Here is a 23,849-nt window from a genome sequence, read left to right as displayed (position 1 = left end):
GATGTTAGAAGAAAAAGAATCCTCTATGTGGATATGTTAAAATATTCACAACTTCTCCTTTTTGTTAGTACTGCAGTTGCTGTGTCTTCCTCTGAGCTTTATCTGGTTGCCCTTTTGGCTTTTCCTTCAGCTGTGTTGTCCAGTTCTGTTCCCTCTGCAGTTACATTCTGATGCTTCACAGCTGCCCTGTAGTGGAGAGAGTTGTGGTGAGATGCAGGTGGAGGGCTGAGGTTTTCAAACTACTGTCTTCAAATGAAAAAAGAAGGCAATACCTAACCTTGTATTTAATAGCGGGAGTATAATTATGAACATTTTTGGTACCTTAAATATTACTAGTATTTTAACATTGTATGTTAAAGACAGCATTTTCCAGAAGTGTTGGTTTTTAGAATGAGGTCAGCTGAAGTCAGAATGAAGTCAGTCAGTTCACAAAATTTGCCAGAGGTTGTAGCCACTTACTTTCTTCAGTGCAGAGATTTGGCAGTGGCATCAAGGTGAATGGATGGGCCTTCCCTTTTCTTCATCTTTTATTTCATACAACAAAGAGATTTAGGAAGCCTGAATATGGTAGTGAGGTGGTTTTGCTCTGTGAAAAGCACCGGGAGAGAAGCTGACAGAGAAGAAGTGTCTTCAGCAGCTCCGAGTGCCCAAATGATGTCAGCCAAGTAGAAAAATGGGTATCCAACTAGGGATTTTAGTAAGCCTTTCAGAAGCCCTACTTAACGATGAAACTGCTCAATAATCAGTCAGTAGACTTATTGCCCTCTTGTGAGGACTGCTTCTTCCCTGCTGCTATTCTCATGAGCCAAAGGAGCATGGAGAACCTGTAGAGCTCTGATGGCATTGTAGCTTGCTGGGCTCGCTATTTCAGGTTGAAGTAAATACAGAGAGTGCCTCTGAAAGAGAGAAAGATAATCACCTGAGAGGTGCTTTCAGTTTTTTCTGTAGATTTAAGTAGCGAGGCAATTGCAGACGGTATTTAGAGAGGAGTGACAGATATTATGGCATATAAAGCATGTGTCTTTACCTCTTCTGAAGACAGAGATGAGCAAGGTTTGTATGGCCTAAAAGAGATTATTGAAATGTTTGTTGTCACTAGGAGTGCGTGGAGAATGTACATAGAAAAAACCAGTGTAAACTTACTGCAGTTACTGTTGGTCTTTCTTGCTCTTGCTACATGTTGTGTGTGCTTGCCTTAGTTTGTACTTAGGTATACTTAGATTGCAAGCTCTATGCTTGGAAACAGTTTATGACTACATGTAATGTAAAATAAAACCAGATTGCTTACTATATGAACTTACTTATGTCTCTAAACTGATGAAGGGATTTCAGCTTTTTTTCTATAGGGATAACAAAATGTTATTTGAACTTACTGCCTAAATTCTTCTAGTTTTTTTTTCCCATAGACTCCTTAGTGGTGGTTGTGTACCAACCTATGACACAGTTCTGTGCTGTTCTTCCCTTCCCGTTGTTTTAGGATCCTTCTTCCCCAAGGGCAAGTCCCACTCATTCACCACGTGAAAACGGTATAGATAAAAACCGCCTGCTGAAGAAAGATGCCTCTAGCAGTCCAGCATCTACGGCCTCTTCAGGAAGTTCTACTTCCCTTAAATCCAAAGAAATGAGTCTGGTGGGTAGCAGTCTGTTGTCCAGATAAATGTTGTTCATTCTTGCGAAGTGTTAATTCTCCATTCTCCTGCAACTACTTGTGGCAGAAAGTACATAGCTTCAAATATTTGAAGCTGAAATAGACTACTGGTTTTCCAGACCTTTATAGTATTATTCAACTTTCCTCCACAGCAATACTTTCTGTTTCATTTTGATTTTTTTTATTTCCTACATTTCTGTCAAATGATTTGCGAATTTAAGCATTGTTTATTTTTTCTTTCTTATTTTTCTATGTGGTTTAACATAGTCTGTATATAGTCACTAAGAAATTCTCCAGGCTTTTGTTAAACTTTTCTAAATAAGCTGTTACTCTTCAAAAACTTTTTCTGCAGTATCCTTAATAATTTTATTAGATTCTCTGTAGCTTTTGTGTCACAATTTTTTGATACTATCAACTATGGTGGTATTTTGTTTTTGTACTTAGATGTGCTGGGTCCAATAATAATTGAGACAGTAATGATTTCAAGCTAAAATAATTTGGTGATGCATACTATATTGTCCTGAAAAAAATTAGCTCAGGCATTTTTTTTTCATGCCAATGGAAGAAGGAAAAATAACTTTCTACGTTTCTTTTCTTATTTTAATTTTGGCAGCAATCAAAAAGGTCAGCATTTCTCTCTCACAAGTTAATGTTGTCAGCATTGCATGGATTTATGAATATTGGCTGAGGGACTAGGTAGTAGATGCCCAGCATCCCAGCTGCTGTTGTGATAAATTGTATAATATGGCCTGGATTAAAAATAATACTCATTTAATTTGTTTAATGATACCAGCATGAAAAAGCCAGCACGCCTGTTCTGAAATCCAGCACACCAACTCCTCGAAGTGATGTGCCAACTCCAGGCACTAGTGCAACTCCAGGCCTTCGTCCAGGCCTTGGCAAGCCTCCAACAATGGACCCTCTGGTTAACCAAGCTGGTAATGCATTACCTCACATGTTTTTACGGTTCCAAAATTAATCTTTTTTTACGTATGTAGTTCTGGGTGAATGTTAACTAAATGTATTGCTTTGTTCTTGGTATCAAGAGAGGGCTTGATGAGAAACAGATGTTTGGATTATCAAGAGTTTGAATATCTCTCTATCTCTTATCCTTCTTTGTTTACTTTTGTCTTTATCTTTTTTGCAAATAATCCAGAGACTGAATGCAATATAAAAAGACTTCTCAGAAGTTTCTGGTACTTACTCTGAATGCAATCTCTTCTCCAGCTCTTTGTCTGAGTCTACTAATATTTGCTGCAGTGTAAATCTTGACAAATGCAGGGGGAAGTTTACTTTTGCTTTCAGGCTGGTACAGCACAGTTGCTTCAGACATGAGCTGTGTAAACCATGTCTGTCAGCTTTACTGCTTAATTTGGCACAGGAGAGATTAATGTAAACAGGGAAATATTACAGAAATGGAAATAGGTAATGCTAGAAGAGATTGTTAGAAGTAATCAGCAAGTTCAGACTTCAGTAGACCTTATTTACACTGAGTGAAAAGAGGTGGTGGTACTGATAAATTACGGCAATGTTTCTTGGCAGTATGTGTGTGTGGGAGGGGAAGGTTAGGTATTGTAGGGGAAAAAAAAGGGCTGTTTTCTTCCCTCTATCCAGCAATATATAAATAAAACTACTTGATCTCATTATTCCATAGCTGCAGGTTTGCGGACACCATTGGCAGTACCAGGACCATACCCTGCTCCATTTGGAATGGTACCTCATGCTGGCATGAATGGAGAGTTAACCAGTCCAGGGGCAGCCTATGCCAGTCTGCACAATATGTCACCCCAGATGAGTGCTGCTGCTGCTGCAGCTGCTGTGGTTGCCTATGGAAGATCTCCTATGGTAGGCTATACGTTGCACGCAATCTCAGTCGTGTGAGTTGTGGCTCACTGAGAAGAGCTACATGCTTCATTTAGCACTGTTGAATTCCCAAGTTATAACAGCGCCAGAGGCTTGACAGCTTTACTGTGTGTTTCACTTTCCTGAGTGGCTAGAGAAACAAATTTGCACCTTGAAAACAAAGAATCTCAGTGTATTTATGAACGTTTCCTTTTTTCTTCACCTTCATCAATGCTTTGACTGATTAATAAATGCCAAAAAATTATTTTGTGCTTTAAATTAAAAGGTAGTTTTGGTAGCTACAAAGTATTTCACTGGTGCTGTGGACATCTGCTTTTCTCTTGCTGAACCAGATTTGTGTTCTGTACAGACACACTCAAATTAATCTTGAAGCATGTGGAAGTCTTTTTATCTACGTCTCTGTCCTTGTATTTTGTTTTTTGTGGAAATCAACATGAAAAGTTGGTCTGTACATACCTTGGAGCTCTATGATAAGGTGTGTTAAGAATAGAGGCTGTTGTGGATGTGGTAAGTAAATGGAGCATGGCAGTTATAGCTGCTGTCAAGCAGAATAACCTAGGGGCCTGATTCTGCAAACATGAGCTTGATGGCAGCTTTATGCCTAGACAAACTTACCTACTCGTATATTTGCAAGATGGGACTTAAGCTTGTCATCTTCTTGTTATTGTAGATATGGCTACTTTTTTCAAACTGGTAAACAGGGCTTTTATGTGAAAATGTGGAAATTATAAATAGCATATGCGCTCCTTAAAGCAATAAGAATTTTAACTCAGGTATAGTGTTCAGAAGAAAAACTAAGTCTGTTTGGTCCAGAATTTCTGTTTGGATTATTTGATGTACGTACTTATTCAGGATATAAAAGTTTAGTGGAATTGCAGTATGTAAAGAGAGCATAATATATTTAAGCTGTAGATAAATTTGTCTGCACCTTGTAGCATAGCTCTGTGAGAGAGATCTCGGCTGATGTGCCCACACAGTGCAGTGTGGAGCCATGCAGAGATTCTAGCTGGGGCCTGAAGCTGCTTTCCTGCATTGTGCTGTGCCTGCATGGGTACGCGCTAGCTGTCGCAGAGCTAAAGAGCATTGGCGTGGCTACATGCCGACACACCACAGACTCTAATTCCAGGGCTATGTCTGTCCTAACACAGGGGTATTTGTGTTACACTCAGTGGTGTGAATGCATGATATACATTATTGGTTTTCTATTTGCACATGAATACTTCTAGCAGAAGCATGCATAGGGAAATTGACTTGTTTTTCCCCTACTGTGAAGGGACATACACTTATCTAATACTGTGGGTAAAAGATACATTTTGGTTAAATGCATAATATCTTGGGGGTGAAGAAAAGGGGCTTGCTGAATGAGAAATTGCAAGTGTGAGATTAATTCATTTTTCATTGTCAGGTTGGGTTTGATCCTCCTCCTCACATGAGAGTACCTGGAATCCCTCCAAATCTAGCAGGGATTCCTGGAGGAAAACCGTAAGTAACTTTTAACATTTTGGTAACATCTGCAATATCTAGGGAGAATAAACTTATGTTGTGTCAGTGAACAAGAACTCCAAAGGGAGTAGTGTCTGCTTGTTCTCAAGAGATTGTTTTAGACTTCACCTGGTAAGAATTCTGAAATGGTAGTTGTCATATCCCAAAACAGGTCTGCATATACCTATTTCCAAGGAAAAGCTGTTGAAGGTATACTTTAAGGTTTTTTTTATTTCCTTCTTCCTGGGGGAAGTTAAGGGAACTACAAACTGGTAGACATTATTAAAATGTATAAAATAAAAACATACTGAAACTAAACTTCGTACTATACTGAGCATAAATGTGTGGTGCAAACTTGCAGACTCCTTGTCTGGCACCTGTGTTATTGGTCATGATAGTTTGTAACTGTTGATCACAGTGGGTATCTGAAGCACTTGCTTTAGCAACTGATGCACGCCTTGCGTAATGGAGCAAGTTCTTTAAAATATTTTCGTAAGTGTGCAGCTGGAGAGCAAAAGGATGATGAAGCAGTTGTGCAGCAGGTGGTGCATAGATGTAGGATAACATTCACAACAGGTTCTTTTTATTTAAAAGTTTTAATTATTGATGAAGAGGTGGTTAAATAAAATATTTCTGTGATGCTGTGGCTTATTGATGTTACAATAAAATAGATTCATCAAAACAGCATACATAAATTTTTCAGTAATTTTGCTTTGGTAGTCTGTTGAGATTGAGCTTATCCATGTGCAGTAGAGTCATAAGCAGGTATGACCTCTTAAAAAATGTGATTATATTTAAAGTATTTCTGGACAAACTAGTCCATGCAGGTACAAACAGAGCATAGGCTGCAAATTTGACTAATCTGTTTTCTTGGAGAGAGTGGGGCAGAGAGAATTATAACACGTTTTTCAACACTCTGTTAGAACCTGTTCTTTGTCCCCTCACGCTTGGCATTCAGTCCTGTCTTCTCTTTCAACAGAAAGTTGCAGTTAGAGTAGTTTCTCTCTGTCTAGGTACTTCTATAATTTTGAAACTCACGTAACGCTTTTCACTACTGTGCTGGGTATCCCTGTTACATACTGTCTTCTTTAGCAATTTATCATGGCTTAATTTTTCCCTTTGCAGCTTCAGGAAAAATTCAGAAACTATTACTTTTAGGGTACTGTCTAAGTTATAAGACACACTGTGGTGAAAGTTGTATACAAACATATTTCTATTTGCCTTCATTCTGAATGCCTGTTAATAGCTAGTGATACATTGTAATGTCAGTCATGCAAACATCCTTAAAAGTACACCAGATTACATGCAAAAAAGTGTGTATTTTCTTCTATTCTTTTTCTATAACAGTAAGAAAGCCGCAGACTTAGATGAGGAGAGTCATCCTGAATGTGTTTTCATTGTTATCCACCATGCTTCTGAGAACAGACTTAGCTATCTGTTGGCAACGTGAGCAAAGTGTTAAATCTTGGATTTACTTAAAGAAAAGTTGGTGGTATGTTGACAAGATTATTGAAGTGAGGGCTCTGTGAGTTGATGTTATGTATCAGATGGTGGTGTATTTAAATTTAGTACAGTAAGGAACAGGCTTTGTTCTCAAAACATTCTTCTATTAAGGGTCAGACTCATTCTTGCTGACTTTAGTAAAATTTGACATACTTATATAAAATGTTTTTGGAGATCGCATAATCCGGTAGCTCTAAGTTTTTACTTTTAAACAAGGATATTCATAAACTTTCAATGACTTATTCAATTAGTAATGCCTGGCAATATTTTATGTTATAAGCTATGAAAACCTGTTTTTGTTCAGTCAGAAATGTTCTGTGGCTGAGTTCTAGTTGTTGCACTATTGAAGGCACAAAAGCAGTGCCTGTATGCTGCTACACTTTGTATCCTGGTATTTCATAGCTAAATTACAGTCTGCGTGGTTTGGATTTTTTTTTTAAATCTTTTTATTTAGTGTTTTCAGCACTTTATTCACATTGCTTTGTAGATTGCCTGCTTTGATACATACTTCCTACTCTCCAGTTGATTTGATGTGTTCTGTAATGTTTCTTTGTGGTCATGTTACTTGGACTGAGTCAGTTTTTTCCTCTAAAGTGACTTCGTTGCTTATCTTTATAGTAAGTGAGGCAAACCTAAAATTCCATAAACTGGTCTGTTACCTTTCCATTGGCAGCTTTAGAACGATCTCTTGTTTTAGTCTCTGGCTACGGCTAGCTGGATGATATCTGCTACCTGCAGCATCTTTGAGTATCTCTTACTTACATTAGTGAAGTCTCCTATGTTTTCTGTACAAAGTACATGGGTTATATAATCGTGCAAACTAGTGGAGTACTCCTGGTTTGTTTTCAAAATCTGCCTTTTCCTGGAGTGCAATTAAGGTGCCACGTTGAATTTGTTTTATGACATGTGGAGTTTTAGTCTGAGTCTTGTTGCAAGTGGTACAGAGAATTTTCAGATTGAACTATTGAATCCCCAGCCATATGTGTGTACTCACAGCTACACATTTTTATCAATGGTTATGCTGGGACTGTTTTTTTCACCCAGCCCTGCTTCCAAGAGACGATTGAGTTCCTTCCTTTCCAAAGGAATGACATTTCTGATAGCACCCAGTTTTCTTTAACCCCTGGGTATTCTGACATCTGTTAATGACCAGCTTGTTAGAAAAATTAGTAGCCTCTTAAGAAGGCTCCTACTCCTACTTGTCTGTCTGCTTTTATCAAGGGACTGTTGTCTGGAAAGCTTGTCTTTTGCTTGTCTTATTTTGTAATTTGATTAAATGTAAGTCTTTGCTACCATCTTTTTATGTTCCTGAATGTGAATCTTTCAGTTTTGCTCTTTGCAGAGTCTAACCTTGTTAGCAGTGGTACAGATGTACTTGGGAAACTGGGTAGCAATCTAGAAAGTCAAAGTGTCTTCAGCAATTTCTTAATTATACAAATGAGCTAGTCTTTGCATTTGGTAGCAGGTTGTGTGTTTTTTTTTGTTTTGTTTTTTAAATTATTTCCTATGAGGCCTTTCAGGTTTTTCGTATTACTTTGATATTTTGGTGTACACACATGTAATCTTATATTAGTTGTTTTCTTTCTTTAGCTGTTTGTAGTTTAGTAATTAATTTTATGGGCAAGGACTTGATATCTATATGTGTGTATGAATGCGCATAAAATAAGTTTTGGTATTCTTGGTTTCAAAGCTGCGTCCCATCAGTAGATTATTCTTGTCTTAGCAGCTCTTCTGGTTTTGTTTTGTTGTTTGTTTGTTTGGTTTTTTTTCTTGGGGGGTGTGTGTGTTTTCCTTCCAGATTTCCTTGAGCCATCACCTAATCAATAATTATCTTTTTCTTAGGTTGGGGGTGGGAAATTGATACTGGTTTTGGACATGGGCATGTGGTGTCCGAGTCTTGCACTCAGTTGTTTTGATACATTTAACTATGCCCTGGACTGTAAGTTCTTGGCGTGTTGCTGTAATCATCTTTTTTGCTTTGTGTAGCCTTTCTAGCAAGGTACTTATTTAGCTTTTAGTCTTCTATAGTTGCTAAATTAATGTTCTTGTGGATTTCTCCTTGATGTGAACCACACCTTCTAATAGTTGGATTGTGCATTGAACACAGATTTTCAAGCTCAGTGGTAACATTTATGTCCACAGTATTGCTTCCCTGGTGTCTAAAATTGTGAATTAATGGTAGCATTGAGGGCAAACATATTTCTCAGTATTTTTTCAAATGTGTTTTTAATTGAAGCACGAGGTGTCAGATGCCAGAAAGAGCCAAAAATACACGTTTCTCATTTTAGCAGGAAAGGGAAATTTCATGTGGTAAATGTTAACTCTTTCAACTTCTAGTTATAAGTCGACTTTTCTTTTGTGTTTTTGGAAAGGAATAGTATACTGTTCTGGAATTGCGCAAGGCAAAAAATAAAAAGATTTCAGCTCTCCTGATCTTTACACTTATTCAGTGAATGTTCAATGAGGAATATTTTAAAGGAAGGCTAATTTTATTATATTGGAGAATAATAGGTTGGTTTTTTTCCCCCTTTGTATCTCTGGGTAGAATTATTTGATGACATATATGAAGTTAAAGATTTTGTTATTTCTGTACAAATACCTTTATCCTTATTTCTTGGCATTTTGTTCTATATAATGAAACACTGTACTCAGATATTCACTATTTGTTGTGAAAAATACAACTAAAAATAAGCTGGGGTACAATGAAGAGCTGAAAGTAAAACGCACTCATCAGTAGAAGGAACTCTCTGCTTTTGTGTTTTATAGTTGGGGTATTTGTGTTAGTTAAGGAATTCTGTTTGAATTGGAGGGATGAAGTGGAAGCTTTTTTTTTTAAGCCATGGTACTTTAAGTAGGCAGGAATTGCATGCATTATATCAATCTGAATACTTAGAGTAGCTGGCAGTTAGGTAGTTTAGTTGATTTGCCATGTTCTTGGGCAGTGACTTAATTATTCTGAACTCTCCTCAGCATGTCAGATGATATTTATTATATACTTATTGGATACTTATTTGGAAATTGGAGGGCCATGATTAACAGATATAAGCTGAGAAACTGGGTTGTACTAGTATCACCTACTATGCTGTAATGTATAGGAACTCTGCAGGTTCTCAGTGCTGCTTTGACACAAATGAGGAGAACTCTTCGGGAGGAATAGATCAGAAGACTATTTCTGTTATTCAGAAAGAACATAATCATAAGTGACAGTGTACTGGTTTTCAGAACTTTCCTAAATAAAAGGCATGCAATTTTGTCTTGTAACTGTTCTTTTCATAATATAGAATTAATTACAAGTATATATTTACATACTAATTGATACGTACCTAGCTTGTTTTATGTTAAATTACCATTGCATTGTATAAGAACTTTTTCTTTGTTCGCTGTGGTTGTTAGCCCAACATGAGGAAGGGCTATCTTAATGCTAACAGTCATTTGATCAAAGATGGATAGTCATGGAACCCAGTCATTTCACAGAGGCAGAATGCTGTGAGTGAGACAGAAATCAATGATCATCATGAAGCTGAACAACAATTTCTGGTATACACTCTCAGTTCTAAAAGATCAGAGTAAAAAGACAAAAATGCATGTTAATTTTTGCAGTGTTATGGAATTCAGATGTCAATAGCAATTTGTTGACAAGATGGGAGGGCAAGGGGTGCCTGTCAAGAAATATCTTGAGCTTTAGAGAACTCAAGAATTTACCAAATTTTACTATTGACTCCTTTAAGGTTGGACAACTAAAATGTTTGTCAGTTTTGAGAATTCAGGCCTGTGAATATATCTAGCATATTAAAAATTGAGTAATTTCTTAATCGTATGTAAGTACATCTACAGCTTTGTAGGTGTAGCACTGGAAGTACAGTCCTCCCCAGAAGCAGCAGAGTAGGCCCTCTATCTTGGTGACCTGATAGAGAGGTAGCCAAGGACAACAGCATTGAGCTGCAAATAGTCGTTTGCACTGCTATCTCCAGTACTGTGTTCTTCTGGAGACAGAAGCTTTCCTTGTCTAGGGAGTGTCAGTCTTGCAAATGATGCAAGTTTTTTCAAAGTAAAAGGTATGCGTAATGAAAAGTTACGCCACAATACCTAGTAGATAAAAGTTATAAGTTACTAGACCACGTAAGTATGCTGACAGTGGTGATGTTAGCATGACATGCCACACATCTTCAAGCAAACAGGAACATTTACTTTGTTGTGTGCTTGTCTTGGCAGGGGCAGAGGGATTTGGCAATATGTAGCCATTTTTTTGCACAGTGGACTGCTGGTAACTTGCACTGTAGAAAAACTATCTTGGATTGTTAAGAAACTATTGCTGGTCTGTTTGTTACGCCCTCAAACGCAGTCATCCTGAGTCCTGACCAACCAGTCTTAGAAGCAAATGCCTGCTCACGATGATAAAAAAGAGAGAATACTCTTACGGTTTATATAACCACATTTTAAACACGGTCATACTGGTAAAATTCTACATGATTAAAAGTACACTGGGTAAGTCTCTGGCATTTCAGAGCAGAAGAGTCATCGTAATTCTACAGTGTGCATGAAGCTCTTGAAAAATGTTCCTATTGTCTTCCTCCCACCCCATCTCAGCAAGAACTTGGAAGCTATGTGTACGCACAGAAGCATTTCAAAACAGCAATTATTTAGGTATTTTGAATTGAACAGAACATTTATGCTGTAACCTTCCATTAAAAAAAAGTCATGTACAAGTGGATTATTCATCTTAAACATGCTGGAAAAGATTGCTTAATACTTGCTTAATTGTTTTTCTTCTGTCCATGATAAAAGCAAGGGCAGGCTGAGACTTCAAAGTTGTGCAGTTCTGTGTACTCTTACTGCTAACAAATATTCTGCAACTGACTTTGATCTGAAGCCCAGGATGGGGCCCAGCTTTTCAGCCTCTTAAGTGCTATGACTCTTTAGTTGGATTCTGTACCTGAACCTGAGCAATTGTTCAGCTTCAAGCAGTCTTGTTGCCACTCCTCTTCTGCTTCCTCACCAATCCTCTGTCTCATCTGTATCTACTCCTCTCTGCAGAAGTGATACATATTTCTAGTTAAGCCTTTATTGTTGCTGTAATTTTTCATAGAAAAAAAGAGAAAGGGTCCCATGGGAAAAAATAACATTTGATATACTGTGCATCTTGTGTACATGTAAGGGAGTGAACTTTGCACTTCCTTTCTTATCTTGCATTTCCCATTCCTGACATTTCCATGACAAAAAAGATTTGTCATCTTTTGTACTCGTTCATTCTCCATTTCTGTAAATTCTTGGAGCAGGCTTTCAACTCACATGTCCAACCATGAAACATGGATGAGGTACAGGAATTGCATGTATATGTATTATTAATTTCTTCTTTGTTTAATCGGAGTTACTGTTAACCAGTTTTTACCCTTCCCTTCTGAGAAAACTGTGATATTGCATGGGGTGACTATTTCCACTGTTACCTTCTGTATGAAAGAACTGTAGAGTTCTTTTATCTCTCCACTTCTCACTCTTTTTTTTAAAGGAATATCTTCTGCTCTGCTCCTGGGCATACTCATATGCTTTGTGATGTCTGTTAGGGATCCAGGCACCTTGCTTGTTCCTTCCTTTCAAACTATGCAATACTTGGAAACATGCAATAAAATACTTTGAAAATACTAGCTCAGAGCTCAGAACAGAAGATTAAATTGAATTATCTATTGTTGGGTCCTTGGAAGAGGGATGCAGTACTAATACTTGAGCTACAGTGACTGAAGATTTCTGAGGAAGAAGGTACATTTGGAAAAGAAAGGGCAATTCTGAATATAAGAATATATTAGAAACATAAAGGTATCACTAGGAAGATGGTAGCTCATTAGTAAAAAAAAAAAAAGGATACTCACATGTCACCATTTTTTATCCACTTTGGCCTCTTGAAAAATGCTATTAATGTAACAGCAGCATCAAAAACATGACCTGTGGATGTGCTTATAACAGAAGAAGCAAAAAAGGAGCTCACCAGTGGAACAAAAAGCAGCCTTTTGCAGTAGTATTTTCATTATTATTTAAAACAAACCAACAAAGAAAACTCCCTGCACCTGAAACCTTTATCAGCTGCTATTTGTGCCCTGGTCCTTGAATAGAGCTGACTTGAAACATTACAGTGAACATGAAGAAATAATTTTGTGTACTTTCCCCAAGGAGGAGTGTTTTTATTCAGTGCTGGGATTCACTTCCTCAACCCTCAGTTTCCATATACTTGAAATCATGCACTGAATACAAATAAAAAGTGTTGCAGAAGTGCCAGAACTACCTGGGAAACTGAACCTTCCAGCTTTTCCAAAATACTTACTCAAGAAAACATAATTATGAGAAGATGGTATCGGCTTTCTGATGAAAGGTGTGTGCAACCACTCTTAGAGTTTCTATTTTCTGTTTAAAGCACTAGTTACCAGTTGGAAAGAGAGGCATGTGAGCACAGCTGGTGCTGATGTTAAAGATGGGGTGCAGAAACAGAGCAAAAGTTGAACTTTGTCTAGTGCTACTGCAAGGCAACAGGTGCAAGCCGCATGGAAGAAGGCTGAAAGAGTAGTGCCTGGTGAGGGCTTGCTGCTGCAGGACTTGTGGTGCTGAGACTTGGAACTGCTGGCTAGAAACCAGGGGCTGGAAGGTCATTTGATTATCCAGGTGGCTGAGGGATAGCAGCCATGGCCTTGGTCTGTAGAGTTAAGGGTAGAATTTAATGTACTTCCCTACCGCACAAATACTTTAGGTGAGGCAAGCTGAAAGTATCTATTGTGAATCCTTGTCTTCCTCTGAGGTTTCATGTGCCTGCCTTACTTGGCACTGTAGCTCTGATTTTCATGAGAAAAAGCTTGGCAAAGAAATAAAATTAAAAAATACTGTGTTTTTCTTGCATTGTAGCACTGTAACTGGCTGATTTTTTTTTTTTTTTTTGTCTTCTCTCTTCTCTCCCTTCCCCGAAAGAGCCTACTCCTTTCATGTTACTGCAGATGGTCAGATGCAGCCAGTTCCTTTCCCTCCTGATGCCCTCATTGGTCCAGGAATCCCTCGCCATGCCCGTCAGATCAACACTCTGAACCATGGGGAAGTTGTGTGTGCAGTTACCATCAGCAACCCCACAAGACACGTGTACACGGGTGGGAAAGGGTGCGTCAAAGTCTGGGACATCAGCCAGCCTGGCAACAAGAGCCCTGTCTCTCAGCTGGACTGCTTGGTAAGCGATCAGGAATTTGTGCACAAGGGTAGCTTCTCCTTGGAGACATTCAATAAGGAAATAGCTGTCCTTGTCTGGATTTTGTTCATATTACAAGGAAATAGCAGGCAGTTCTGTTTCCTGCTTTATGTATTTAGCTGTCTTTTTTTTTTTCTTTAACATGTAACAGGTGGACTTACAGAGAAGAGTGCTGGTTTGTTCAGGGATAAATATCATCACTAAGGGTCAAATAACAGATCGGATAAGATTTCTGAGCAGAGAGCATATCTGATTTTTTTTTCTCTTTTTTTTTTTTTTTTTTCTTCTAGTCATGATGATGATTTTTGTGCATGAGTTTAAAAGGAATGTAGCCTGGCTTATGCAGGGCTGTAGAGAATCTTCCTCAGTGTTTCTCTCACACCAGGAGGGACAACCTCTTTTTTTTCTAAGAGGGTACCAAACACATAATGAAATAATGTGACATGGTACCAAGGTCACTGTAAGTCTTGCTATGCTTTTGTTGGTGATCCACAAGTTACACATTTTGGTTGGTTGTTTTCATATCTGCAGGATACGAAAGGGACTGAGTGTGGTAGTATAGGTAGCTGAAAAGCTAACTCAAAAAAGTTAACAGCTCAATAAAAGATGTTTCTCATATTAGAAGCAGCATAGATGTTTGTGAAATGTTAACTGAGAAGACTTAATGTTGTAAAGCACAGTAATATATATGCTGAATGAAAATAATTCTAGCATCAATGTTGATCCAATTAAATGTGGTGGGTTTTTTGTTTTGTTTTGATTTTTATTTTTTTTTTTAGCCTTTACCCTTTATTTACTGCTACCCTTATGTTAGTTGTCTAGTAGTAAAAGTATGGTTGAATATGTATTGTGTTCTGTGGCAGGTATGTGTCTGGATGTACAGTCCTAGCTGCCTTCATTTTAGTTATGGACCAGTAATGACTGACTAATTTGGCCAACATTTCCACTGCACTACTTAACTGCTCCTTTGTGAATAAAAAAAAAGTAGTAGTAGTAGGAAAGCTGTTGATTACTTCTTGCAGTGTTTTTTTGTATGTTTTGAGTTACAGATCTTAACCCTCCATTTCCTAAAGAACTGTTAATATGTTAATTTGGCAGCTGTTATGAAGAAATGGACATCAAATAAATTTAATGAGTCAAACTTGTAATAGGTGAAGGTTGAAATGTTTTCCACCTCTAAATCTCCTGTAGTACCTCTTAATCAGCAATAGTATCACAAATGTGAAACCAATAATATAAGTACAATAAAAATCATGTTGAACAACAAAGGACCAACATAAATCCAGGCCCAGTATGGGAATACTTAATGTTTTAACTTTAAAACAGTGAATGCAAAATAGTATTTGAAAGAAGACTCCAAAACCTGAAAGGCTTGAGACTTGAACTGCATTTTCATATAGGGTTGCCTAAATGCCAAATGAAAGGTCATTTGTTTTAATATTTCTGTTGTTGGTGACCTTAGCTGATGGAGTGCTCTAGCTCTGTTTTTGTGTAATGAGATGGAAGACTTGCCATTCATCAGATTTAAAACAAGAGTAGACTGTGGCAACAGGATTCTGCAGTTTAATTTCTGCAGCTGCAGCCTCTGGTTAGTGATGAGAAGTAGGTGTTTGAAACCTTTTAGGATCTGCTGGTTTCTCTTCAGTACTTTGATAATGGAAAAAGATAGTGTACGTTTAAAACTTGGATGCAGTTAGAATCATATTAGTGGTCATTATTGGCAGTCACGTATTAACATAACTGAGGTGATTTGTGTTGTACAGAACAGGGATAACTACATCCGCTCTTGTAAATTGCTGCCTGATGGATGCACCCTAATAGTTGGCGGGGAAGCCAGCACATTATCCATATGGGACCTGGCAGCACCAACTCCTCGTATAAAAGCAGAGCTGACATCCTCAGCCCCTGCCTGCTATGCTCTGGCTATCAGCCCTGATTCCAAGGTGTGCTTTTCCTGCTGCAGTGATGGGAACATCGCAGTGTGGGATCTGCACAATCAGACATTGGTCAGGTGAGTCACTACTTGTTTACAGAAAACTTTAATAGAAGTTACTCTTTGGACAGCTACATAAATATTTATCTCTCTGAATAGTGGTTCATGACAGCAAAGTAAGTAGTATTTCTTATTCAAAGAATGCAGTTTACACACGAGTTGGGCAGAAACTGGTTTTGGTAGCTTCAACCTAGTCTTGGAAGATGTGCTTTCAGGACGTAAAGGGTTGGTCCATAACCTACTGCAGTCAGTGTGAAAGTTCCTGTTGGGTTTTGATTAGTTGGGATTTGTCTGCAAGTTTCTACAAGCAGCATTTCTGCTGGTTTGTGATTGATGTAGACTGAACATGCCTTTTAGGGAACTCTTTGAGGTTTGTTCTTCTCCTTTGTCTTAAGCCTTGTTAACTAATAAAGAGAATTTTCCGTTCTTATATAGTGATGAGAAGTAGTAAAATTAAAGTTACAAAAGCAGTTGAAAGTGTGGATCCCCTCAGTTATTTAGGAAAGCATAAAGGACTGAAGTTTGGTCGTTCATGAGAGAAAGGTGTTTGAGTTTTTTGGGGGAATTTGATCTCTAAAACTTTCAGAATGGGTTGAAAAGAGTATAATGAATGCATTGCCATGTAAATTACTTTTGAAATCTTTTATTAAGACCTTTGATTAATGAATATATTACTAGAAGATTAAAGTGTCTGGCAGGTCAATATTCAGCATTAGTGCTATGATGGAGAAAGAAAGATAGGACCATGTGTGAAACAGCTCTTAGCAACTAGCTGTGTGGTTTACTAGAAGATAAATTTTGGTTTATGCTTACCAAAGTAGTGGTGGCTTACAATACTATGAGAAGAGAGAGCCTAAAGTGGGAAAGGCTGTGATATTTTAAAAGTTTGAACACAAACACTGAAGAATCTGCTTAGTCTGCTGTGTTTCAATTAAATTGCCTGTATATCAATAATTAGCCTAAACTTATGTGCAGAGAGTCATATTAATGTGCATACAAATTTTACTTTCTGTTGAGCTTCGAGGTCAACAAAGAAGATTCTGGTTATATAAAATCTGCAGTTTGCCCTATGCACACTTAGTGTCCGTAAAGGTGCACTCTCTTCATCTGTGACTGTCTTGCTTTTTGAATGTTTGCTGTAGGTGTTCCCACCACTTGCTGGCTGTTCTTGTTAATTGATAACACATGGAATTTTGAGACCAGAGCTACAAAACACAATGTGCCGCCTGACCTTTCTGTGGCAGCTCTTGGTGATTCATGCCCTTCATTCCCAAGCTAGTTGTCTTCCTTCTCCCCCACCCCCCCCCCCCTCCACCTTTCACATTGAGGCATAGGACTTTCCTAAAGCTAATTGCTGATGAGAAATGCAGGAGCCCCCGAAGGCTTTTGCCAAAGGATTAAGGAAAACTTGAGATGACCTTCTGGTTGCTGAAAGCTGAGTATTACTAGTGAGAAGATTTTAAAACAAACTGCACCGTTTAGATTTTTGTGATCTCCTGCCACAGAGAATGCAGCTTTGCTGACTCAGCAATGCCTGTGTTTAACTATTTGGATCTCTGTCTGAACCCCTTCCTACTAATCTCTGCTTATTATTTATCATTTTGACTTGCAGCCAAAGAAAAATACAGAAGCTGTTTTCTGAAACTGGAGGATTTTTGTTGCCTCAGCACTTGTTTTAATCTCAGTTGTCGTTAGTGCTTTTAACTATAATTACTGTACTTTAATGTTCTCACAAGTTTGTGGGGTTTTTGTTTGTTTGTTTTGTTTTGTTTTTTGCTTTTCAAAACCTGATAGGAAATATTTGACTTTGTTCAGCTAGCCATGATGCAATTCATTTCTCTAGCACCTGGAAAATGTTTTTGTAACACTGTTATAGTTCATGCTCAGTAAGAGGGAGGGGCTGATTTTTGCCCATCAGCAGACACAGAAGAGATGACACACACATACAGAGTCCAAAACTAACACCACAACAGTGTTTACCTTGAGCTCTGGCAGGAAATCATTATTCAATCTGGTTTGTTTTATCAGGCAATTCCAGGGCCACACAGACGGAGCCAGCTGTATTGACATTTCTAATGATGGTACCAAGCTCTGGACAGGAGGTTTGGATAACACTGTCAGATCCTGGGACTTGAGAGAGGGGAGACAGCTACAACAGCATGACTTCACATCACAGGTAACTGGATTTTCCTACAACTTGGGTGTGGGGGTGGAGTGGGAGGGAAACATTTAGGATGAAAGTTGAGATTGAGCCCAGTGCAAGTGGCAGATTGTTCCCTCTTCCTTTTGGCTTCTCACAACACAATATTTTGGAGCTTTCATATGTTCTCTCTCTTCCTATTTTTCTTAGTTAATAGGTAAGAATGGGGGCTATTTAGTTGCTTGAATTTTGAACAGCAGTCTTGCTATTGAAATATGTGAATTTTAATTGGCCCTTCTCTCTCTCTCCCTCTCCCAATTAATTTAACCACTGTAGAAAAAAATAAAAAATTTATCTGTAGAAAAAATAAAAAGTGTAAATGTGGTTTAATTTTCAGATATTTTCCCTTGGTTATTGTCCTACTGGTGAATGGCTAGCTGTGGGAATGGAGAGCAGCAACGTAGAAGTGCTACATGTAAATAAACCAGACAAATATCAACTGCACCTTCATGAAAGCTGTGTATTGTCACTCAAGTTTGCTTACTGTGGTAAGTTGCGCTGAACACAGAAGTGGAGGTCAGGGCTCTAATTCCTGCTTTGCTGATTAGTTATTACATAGTCGTAGCTCATTTGATAATCAAAACTTAGTTAGTATCTCAGTTTCTTAAGTTATGAATAAATATCTCTGCTTTATGAATTCAAGCGTACTTATCTACATAAACAACCATCTGTTTGTCTAAAGGCTGCTGTGAGGGTTGATTTGTGTATAAAAAGCTATTTCTACTTACAGAGTGTAGGGATTTCCCAGTATGTAATACACTGCAAAAGCATGAGTGTCCACATTGATTGTAAGCAAAAAAGTACTATGTTGATTAGCGGTGAGAGCTTTTATAATGGTAATTAGTTAACGGATTTCATAGATGTGAGTTGAAAACCCAAAATCTGTCAGATGTCTGTTTCATATGTTTTCATAGTCCTTCTATTTTATATTCTAGGTAAATGGTTTGTGAGTACTGGGAAAGATAACCTTCTTAACGCATGGAGAACTCCTTATGGAGCCAGTATCTTCCAGGTAAGGAGGATGATGCTTGTAAAGAAAAAACTAGAACACCCAGAGTCCTGAGAGTGGACTCGGATATCTTCACCTATGTAATCTACCCAAAATGGGATGCTGAGATGAGGGTAACAGACTTTTTTTTTAATGATGTAATATATTTCTATTTTTCTTCTAGTCCAAAGAATCTTCATCAGTGCTTAGCTGTGACATCTCTGTGGATGATAAGTACATAGTCACTGGCTCTGGAGACAAAAAGGCTACAGTCTATGAAGTTATCTACTGAAAAATATGATGGGGATATAACTTTTAGAAGTTGAACTGGGCCAAAATTGTTTTTAATTGTAGAAGTAGAAAGGTTTTACCTTTTAAAAAGGAACAAAAGTATTGAGGTTCCAGACCTTGCCATGAAACTACTCCGATTTTTCAAAATAGAAGGCAACATCCAGCAACTAAATATTGGCTACGTGGACCAAACGGAACACAGAGGCAAGATGGACAGATGTAGCCTAGGTTTTTGACATAGGTTTTAAAAGCCCAGTCTACTGAAGAATGTTGGAGCCTTTTATTTTTTTTCTTTCTTTGTGACCTCATGCAAATTGTTCTCATTGCCTGAATATGGGGGATAAATACCTTTCTGTTTCTTGCAGTTCAAGTTGCATTCTGTCCTGTGTAGAACAGTGGTGTCTCAGATGAACTTGTTTCCTGGTTTTGCATCTTCTGATATGTTTTTGTATTTTTGTTGAAGGTCAAACATTTGTATAAATTGTAAATATATTTAGTTTATTACAGTAAAGGCTTTAGTACCAACAACCAGTCTTCCCCCCTGCCCCTCCCTGCCTGCCCTGCTTATTTAAAACTAAAAACCTTTTGGGGATATAAGTACCTTTTTAGAAGCAAAAGCAAACACTATGTATAGTTTGAAAATGGTGTCTTATTCTTTATAACTCTTCCTAGATTCCTTTATCATACTTCAAAGTAGTTGTTTTGACATATTAGGGTATCAAGTCCAGTAGATACTGTCTTGTGCTACAGAAAACTTAAAAGGCAATTTTGTACTAATTATAGTGTAAATATAAAAATTGAACATTTCATAAAGTTGTGCAGTTTATTTTAAGTTTATTCTGATGTCCCACGTATATGTTCTTTGGCAGATACAGTAATATGTGCCTGATCATAACTCATTTGGTCATTTCTCTAGAAGAAGAGGTGACTTCCCTTTCTTTTCTCCCCCAGCTGAATAGAATTCATGCAAGACTACATTTCAACTAAGTACATCAGAGCCTTTATTCATGAACTGAGGATGTCTATGATTAAACAAAGCTAGAGAAGCTGCATCCTTCGTATTTTACAGAGAAGTGGTAGTTAATGACCATTTCCTTTTTAATGTCTTGTCTACACTTAGATACTCAGGTAAATTTAATTAAATTACCAAAAGTGTGAGTTTTACGGGGGATCACTTAAACAATGTTAAATACTTGCAACACTGCAAGTGAAGTGAATTAACCTAAATAAGTTAAACTCACTTCTTAATTTCTTGTGAGAATATTGACAAAGGAATATTTTGATTTTTAACTAATCCACTGTACAAATTAATTAGAATTAATTTTCCTGAGTGTCCCATGTTACGGAGGCCTATAGATTCTATGTATTCATATGGAGCAATCTTTGAGTCTTTTCCACTGTCGCATCAGTGTGTGACACCTGTGAAGAGCCATGCTAAGCAGCCAGTTACCAAAGCTATGCATCTTCAAATCAAGTTTTCTTGGTGTACTCAAGAGAAATGGATGAGGAGAGAATGTGTACATTTTATTCTAACTATGTTTTTTCAGATTAACAAGTTCTACCACTGTGTGCTAGACAAACCTAGCTATTGCACCAGTGAGGGCCATACATTTCCTACATTCTGTAATTTAATTAGTATTTCTGTTGCTAATGGAGAGTACAGGTGAACAAAAGGATATCTTTGAACAGATAATTCAGATTACACAAACTGGCAGACAGGTTAAGACTCATCTGTGAAGAGCTGCTTTCTCATTTTGACAATGACCTATATCCCTGCTCTTTCAAGACACATAACTAGGAAGAAACAAGTTTGACTGACAGACGCGTTGACTGGATAGGGAATTTCTAATCTGGGGGCAAATTTTCTCTCAATTTCAAGTCTGAAGACACATCAGTTTTCTTTTCAATTTACATGACCATTCTACTGAAACCATTTTATAGTATCTAGAATTGTAATAGCCTTAATACATTAACTTTGCATTTGGAATGTAAAATATTAACCATTCAGGATAATCTGGTTTCCTAGACATTTAAAATTAATGTTCTATCCATATGTATCTATATCTTTGTCTGCTGCTGTGTTGTGAATATCTATCTGTATGAAAATGACAGAGCAGCTTAGGTGGCGGTCATGTTCCTTTCACACATAGTGAGACAAAAAGCAGAATCATCAGGCTTCAAAGAAATAATTATATTTGCTACATTGAAATGCCGTGAAGTGCTATGCCATTTTAAAAAGGGAAACTTCAAAAAAGAGTAGGTACTAGGTTACTTGATTTTTACACTGACCCTGTTTTCATATTGGAAGTTTTTCCAAACGTTGACTCTGCCAATGATCATTGACTTTGTTTAGCAGCACTGGCAAATTTGCTGTAGCTAGGAACATTTGGATTTCTTCCAAACTACTATCACCTTGTCTTTTACTTTATAGGTGTTCTTTTTCCTTTCTTAAAAGTTTATTTAAGAGGAACCAAGAATGCAAGTATTCGAACACATTCATGTAACTTTTAAAAAAATATACATGTATATAATGGATCTGCTCTAAATTGTGACATGGTGGTTTTTAGTAAGACCACGTTCTTCGCAATTAGGAGGTTCAAAATCATAGTATCAGGAAAATCATGAAATAACTTGTCTTTTCTTGTTAGCTTCTAGAATGCACAGTGAGTCAGAGCAGTTATGGAACTGGACATTATTTATGCATGTGAATTAATTTAATCATATGTACCATATGTTTCTTGGTTGTAATTAAAAAAATACATCTTTGTTTTCCCCAATCAGATCTACTTCAAGCTTTGGGTTTGAAAACTTGGGGATGCATCACATAATAGTCCTCTCAATTTTTTGTTTCAGGTTTCACTTTTAGTTTATGAAACTTTTTTTTCATTTGTCAAACAGTAAAGCCTGTTCCACCAGCAGATGTAATTTTAAATGAAAAGATACATTTGGTGAAATTTTGGCATGTCTGTCTACACTGTTACCTACAAGATTTAAAACGTTCAGAGCCAGAACTTCTGTAAGTTCTTATAGCTCTGTGTAAAGTAGTGGGTGGAAATAATTGCATACTGAATGAAGAAGCAGACCTACCCAGACCAGCAGTAACAGAAAAGGCACTGGGAAAAGCACATGGAGAAAAGAGGTACAGCAGTAACTATGCTGTAGGTAATTAATATTTTTTTTTTTGTCAATTTAATTACGATGCTAAAAGATTCCTTTGATTAGCCCCGTTCTGGGACAGTCTTTGTTTGCTGGGCGGCCCTCAGTATTCAGAGATGTCTGAATGCCACTCTGGCCAACACTAGTGCCAGATAGAAGCAGGGAGTCCTTACAAATGACATATTGGATGTCAGTGCAAACAATAACTGATGAAGAGGAGATCTGTGGTAATATGAATTCAACTGAACAAAATCCTTTGCCAGCTCTAATATGTATATTTTGTATATGTGCACTAGGCATAACCTTTTATAAATCAATTGTGCAGAAAATCATTATATTATTCCACACAATGCATTTGTCAGTGTGTCAGAGTACTTCTTTTTGATTATAGTTCCAAGCAAAGATAGTTCCCCACATCAACCCACAAGCTGCTGGTCCTTGAGAGAGAATTTTCATCCACATTAATTCTTTTAAACTTGTTTGGCATTTCAAAAGCTTTTGTTCCTTTAAAGGAAAGAGGGAGCACCAAATGAATAGGAAGTTCATAGACTGTTAAAATAATAGTGTTATTTTTAATATAAACATCAAAGTAGAATCTGTCATCTAGTCACGTGCACACTTTTATGTATAAACGATTGACCATGATTTTTCTGTCACATCTTTGTATTAGTGATGCAGGTAGAATTTTCAGAAGTGTCTAAGTTACTTAAGTAACTTAAACACAGATTGACAAAACAGATTTTTTATTTTTTTTTTTTGTGGGTTGTGTGTTTTTTTTTTTTCTTTTGTGCAAAGAGAGCCCCACTTAGGAGCCTGTGGGATCATGTAATGTAGTTGTAGAGTAGTCCTTCATATTTTCTATCATATTGGTGCAATTTTGAGTCAATGGGGAAGCTCCACCATTCTAGTGATTAAGAAAGGTGGATTTTAATGTTTTCAGGCTAAGGAAGAGTACTGAATTCAGATTTCACACTACTGATAAAGTGTTTAGCCCTTAAGCAACTTCACTGGAGAAACTGGACTGGGTCCAATGTGCTGTCTCTGTGAAGGATTTTATTTTTTTTCCTGCCACAAGTGCGTAGAAAGAATGTGAGAATGTAGGCCTATACAAGACTTGAGTCATGGTGTCCTGCCAGAGAGAGGTGTTTTATTACGGAATGAGAAAGACGAAGAAGCTCAGAGTAGGACCTGATCAACACCAAAATGAAAGAAAGAGTTCATGGCAGGGAATACACAAAGGGATGAGGGAGAATGGGAACATACACACACATACATTTTAGTGGTAAACATGTAATCTACAAAATTCACCTAGAATGAGATTCCAGCCTGCAATTTCACTGACTTTTATTTCTCCGTAAAGTTGTTCAGATGTTTCTGAATAGTAACATCTTTGACATCCATAAGCAGTCAACTAATCCTAACAGGAAAGAGAGTTAAATCACAGCTAGTTCTCAACATTTCCCATAACCTAATATTTTTGTAGCTCAAGATCAGCTTTCCAGCAGTTGA

The 23,849-nt window shown here is 37.5% G+C and overlaps 1 protein-coding gene across 2 annotated transcripts in view; it reads left to right on the top strand.

Moving 5' to 3' along the window:
* The window catches only part of LOC309602341 (transducin-like enhancer protein 1), a 74,777-nt gene extending 54,976 nt beyond the window's left edge, over positions 1–19,801 (top strand). For both annotated transcript variants that reach the window (XM_082335843.1, XM_082335842.1), the window contains 10 exons: positions 1,478–1,630; positions 2,442–2,586; positions 3,303–3,493; positions 4,917–4,993; positions 13,445–13,694; positions 15,476–15,723; positions 17,734–17,881; positions 18,243–18,393; positions 18,841–18,917; positions 19,078–19,801. In XM_082335843.1, the coding sequence (XP_082191969.1) occupies positions 1,478–1,630; positions 2,442–2,586; positions 3,303–3,493; positions 4,917–4,993; positions 13,445–13,694; positions 15,476–15,723; positions 17,734–17,881; positions 18,243–18,393; positions 18,841–18,917; positions 19,078–19,185 (1,548 nt within the window). In that variant the 3' untranslated portion in view covers positions 19,186–19,801. The remainder of the gene's footprint in view (positions 1–1,477; positions 1,631–2,441; positions 2,587–3,302; positions 3,494–4,916; positions 4,994–13,444; positions 13,695–15,475; positions 15,724–17,733; positions 17,882–18,242; positions 18,394–18,840; positions 18,918–19,077) is intronic.
* Positions 19,802–23,849: the final 4,048 nt, after the last annotated feature.

The sequence above is a fragment of the Platalea leucorodia genome, assembly GCF_965183815.1.
Source record: "Platalea leucorodia genome assembly, chromosome: Z".
Taxonomy (NCBI): domain Eukaryota; kingdom Metazoa; phylum Chordata; class Aves; order Pelecaniformes; family Threskiornithidae; genus Platalea; species Platalea leucorodia.
Note: the sequence above shows the minus strand (reverse complement) of the source record. Positions and strands in the feature narration are given on the sequence as shown.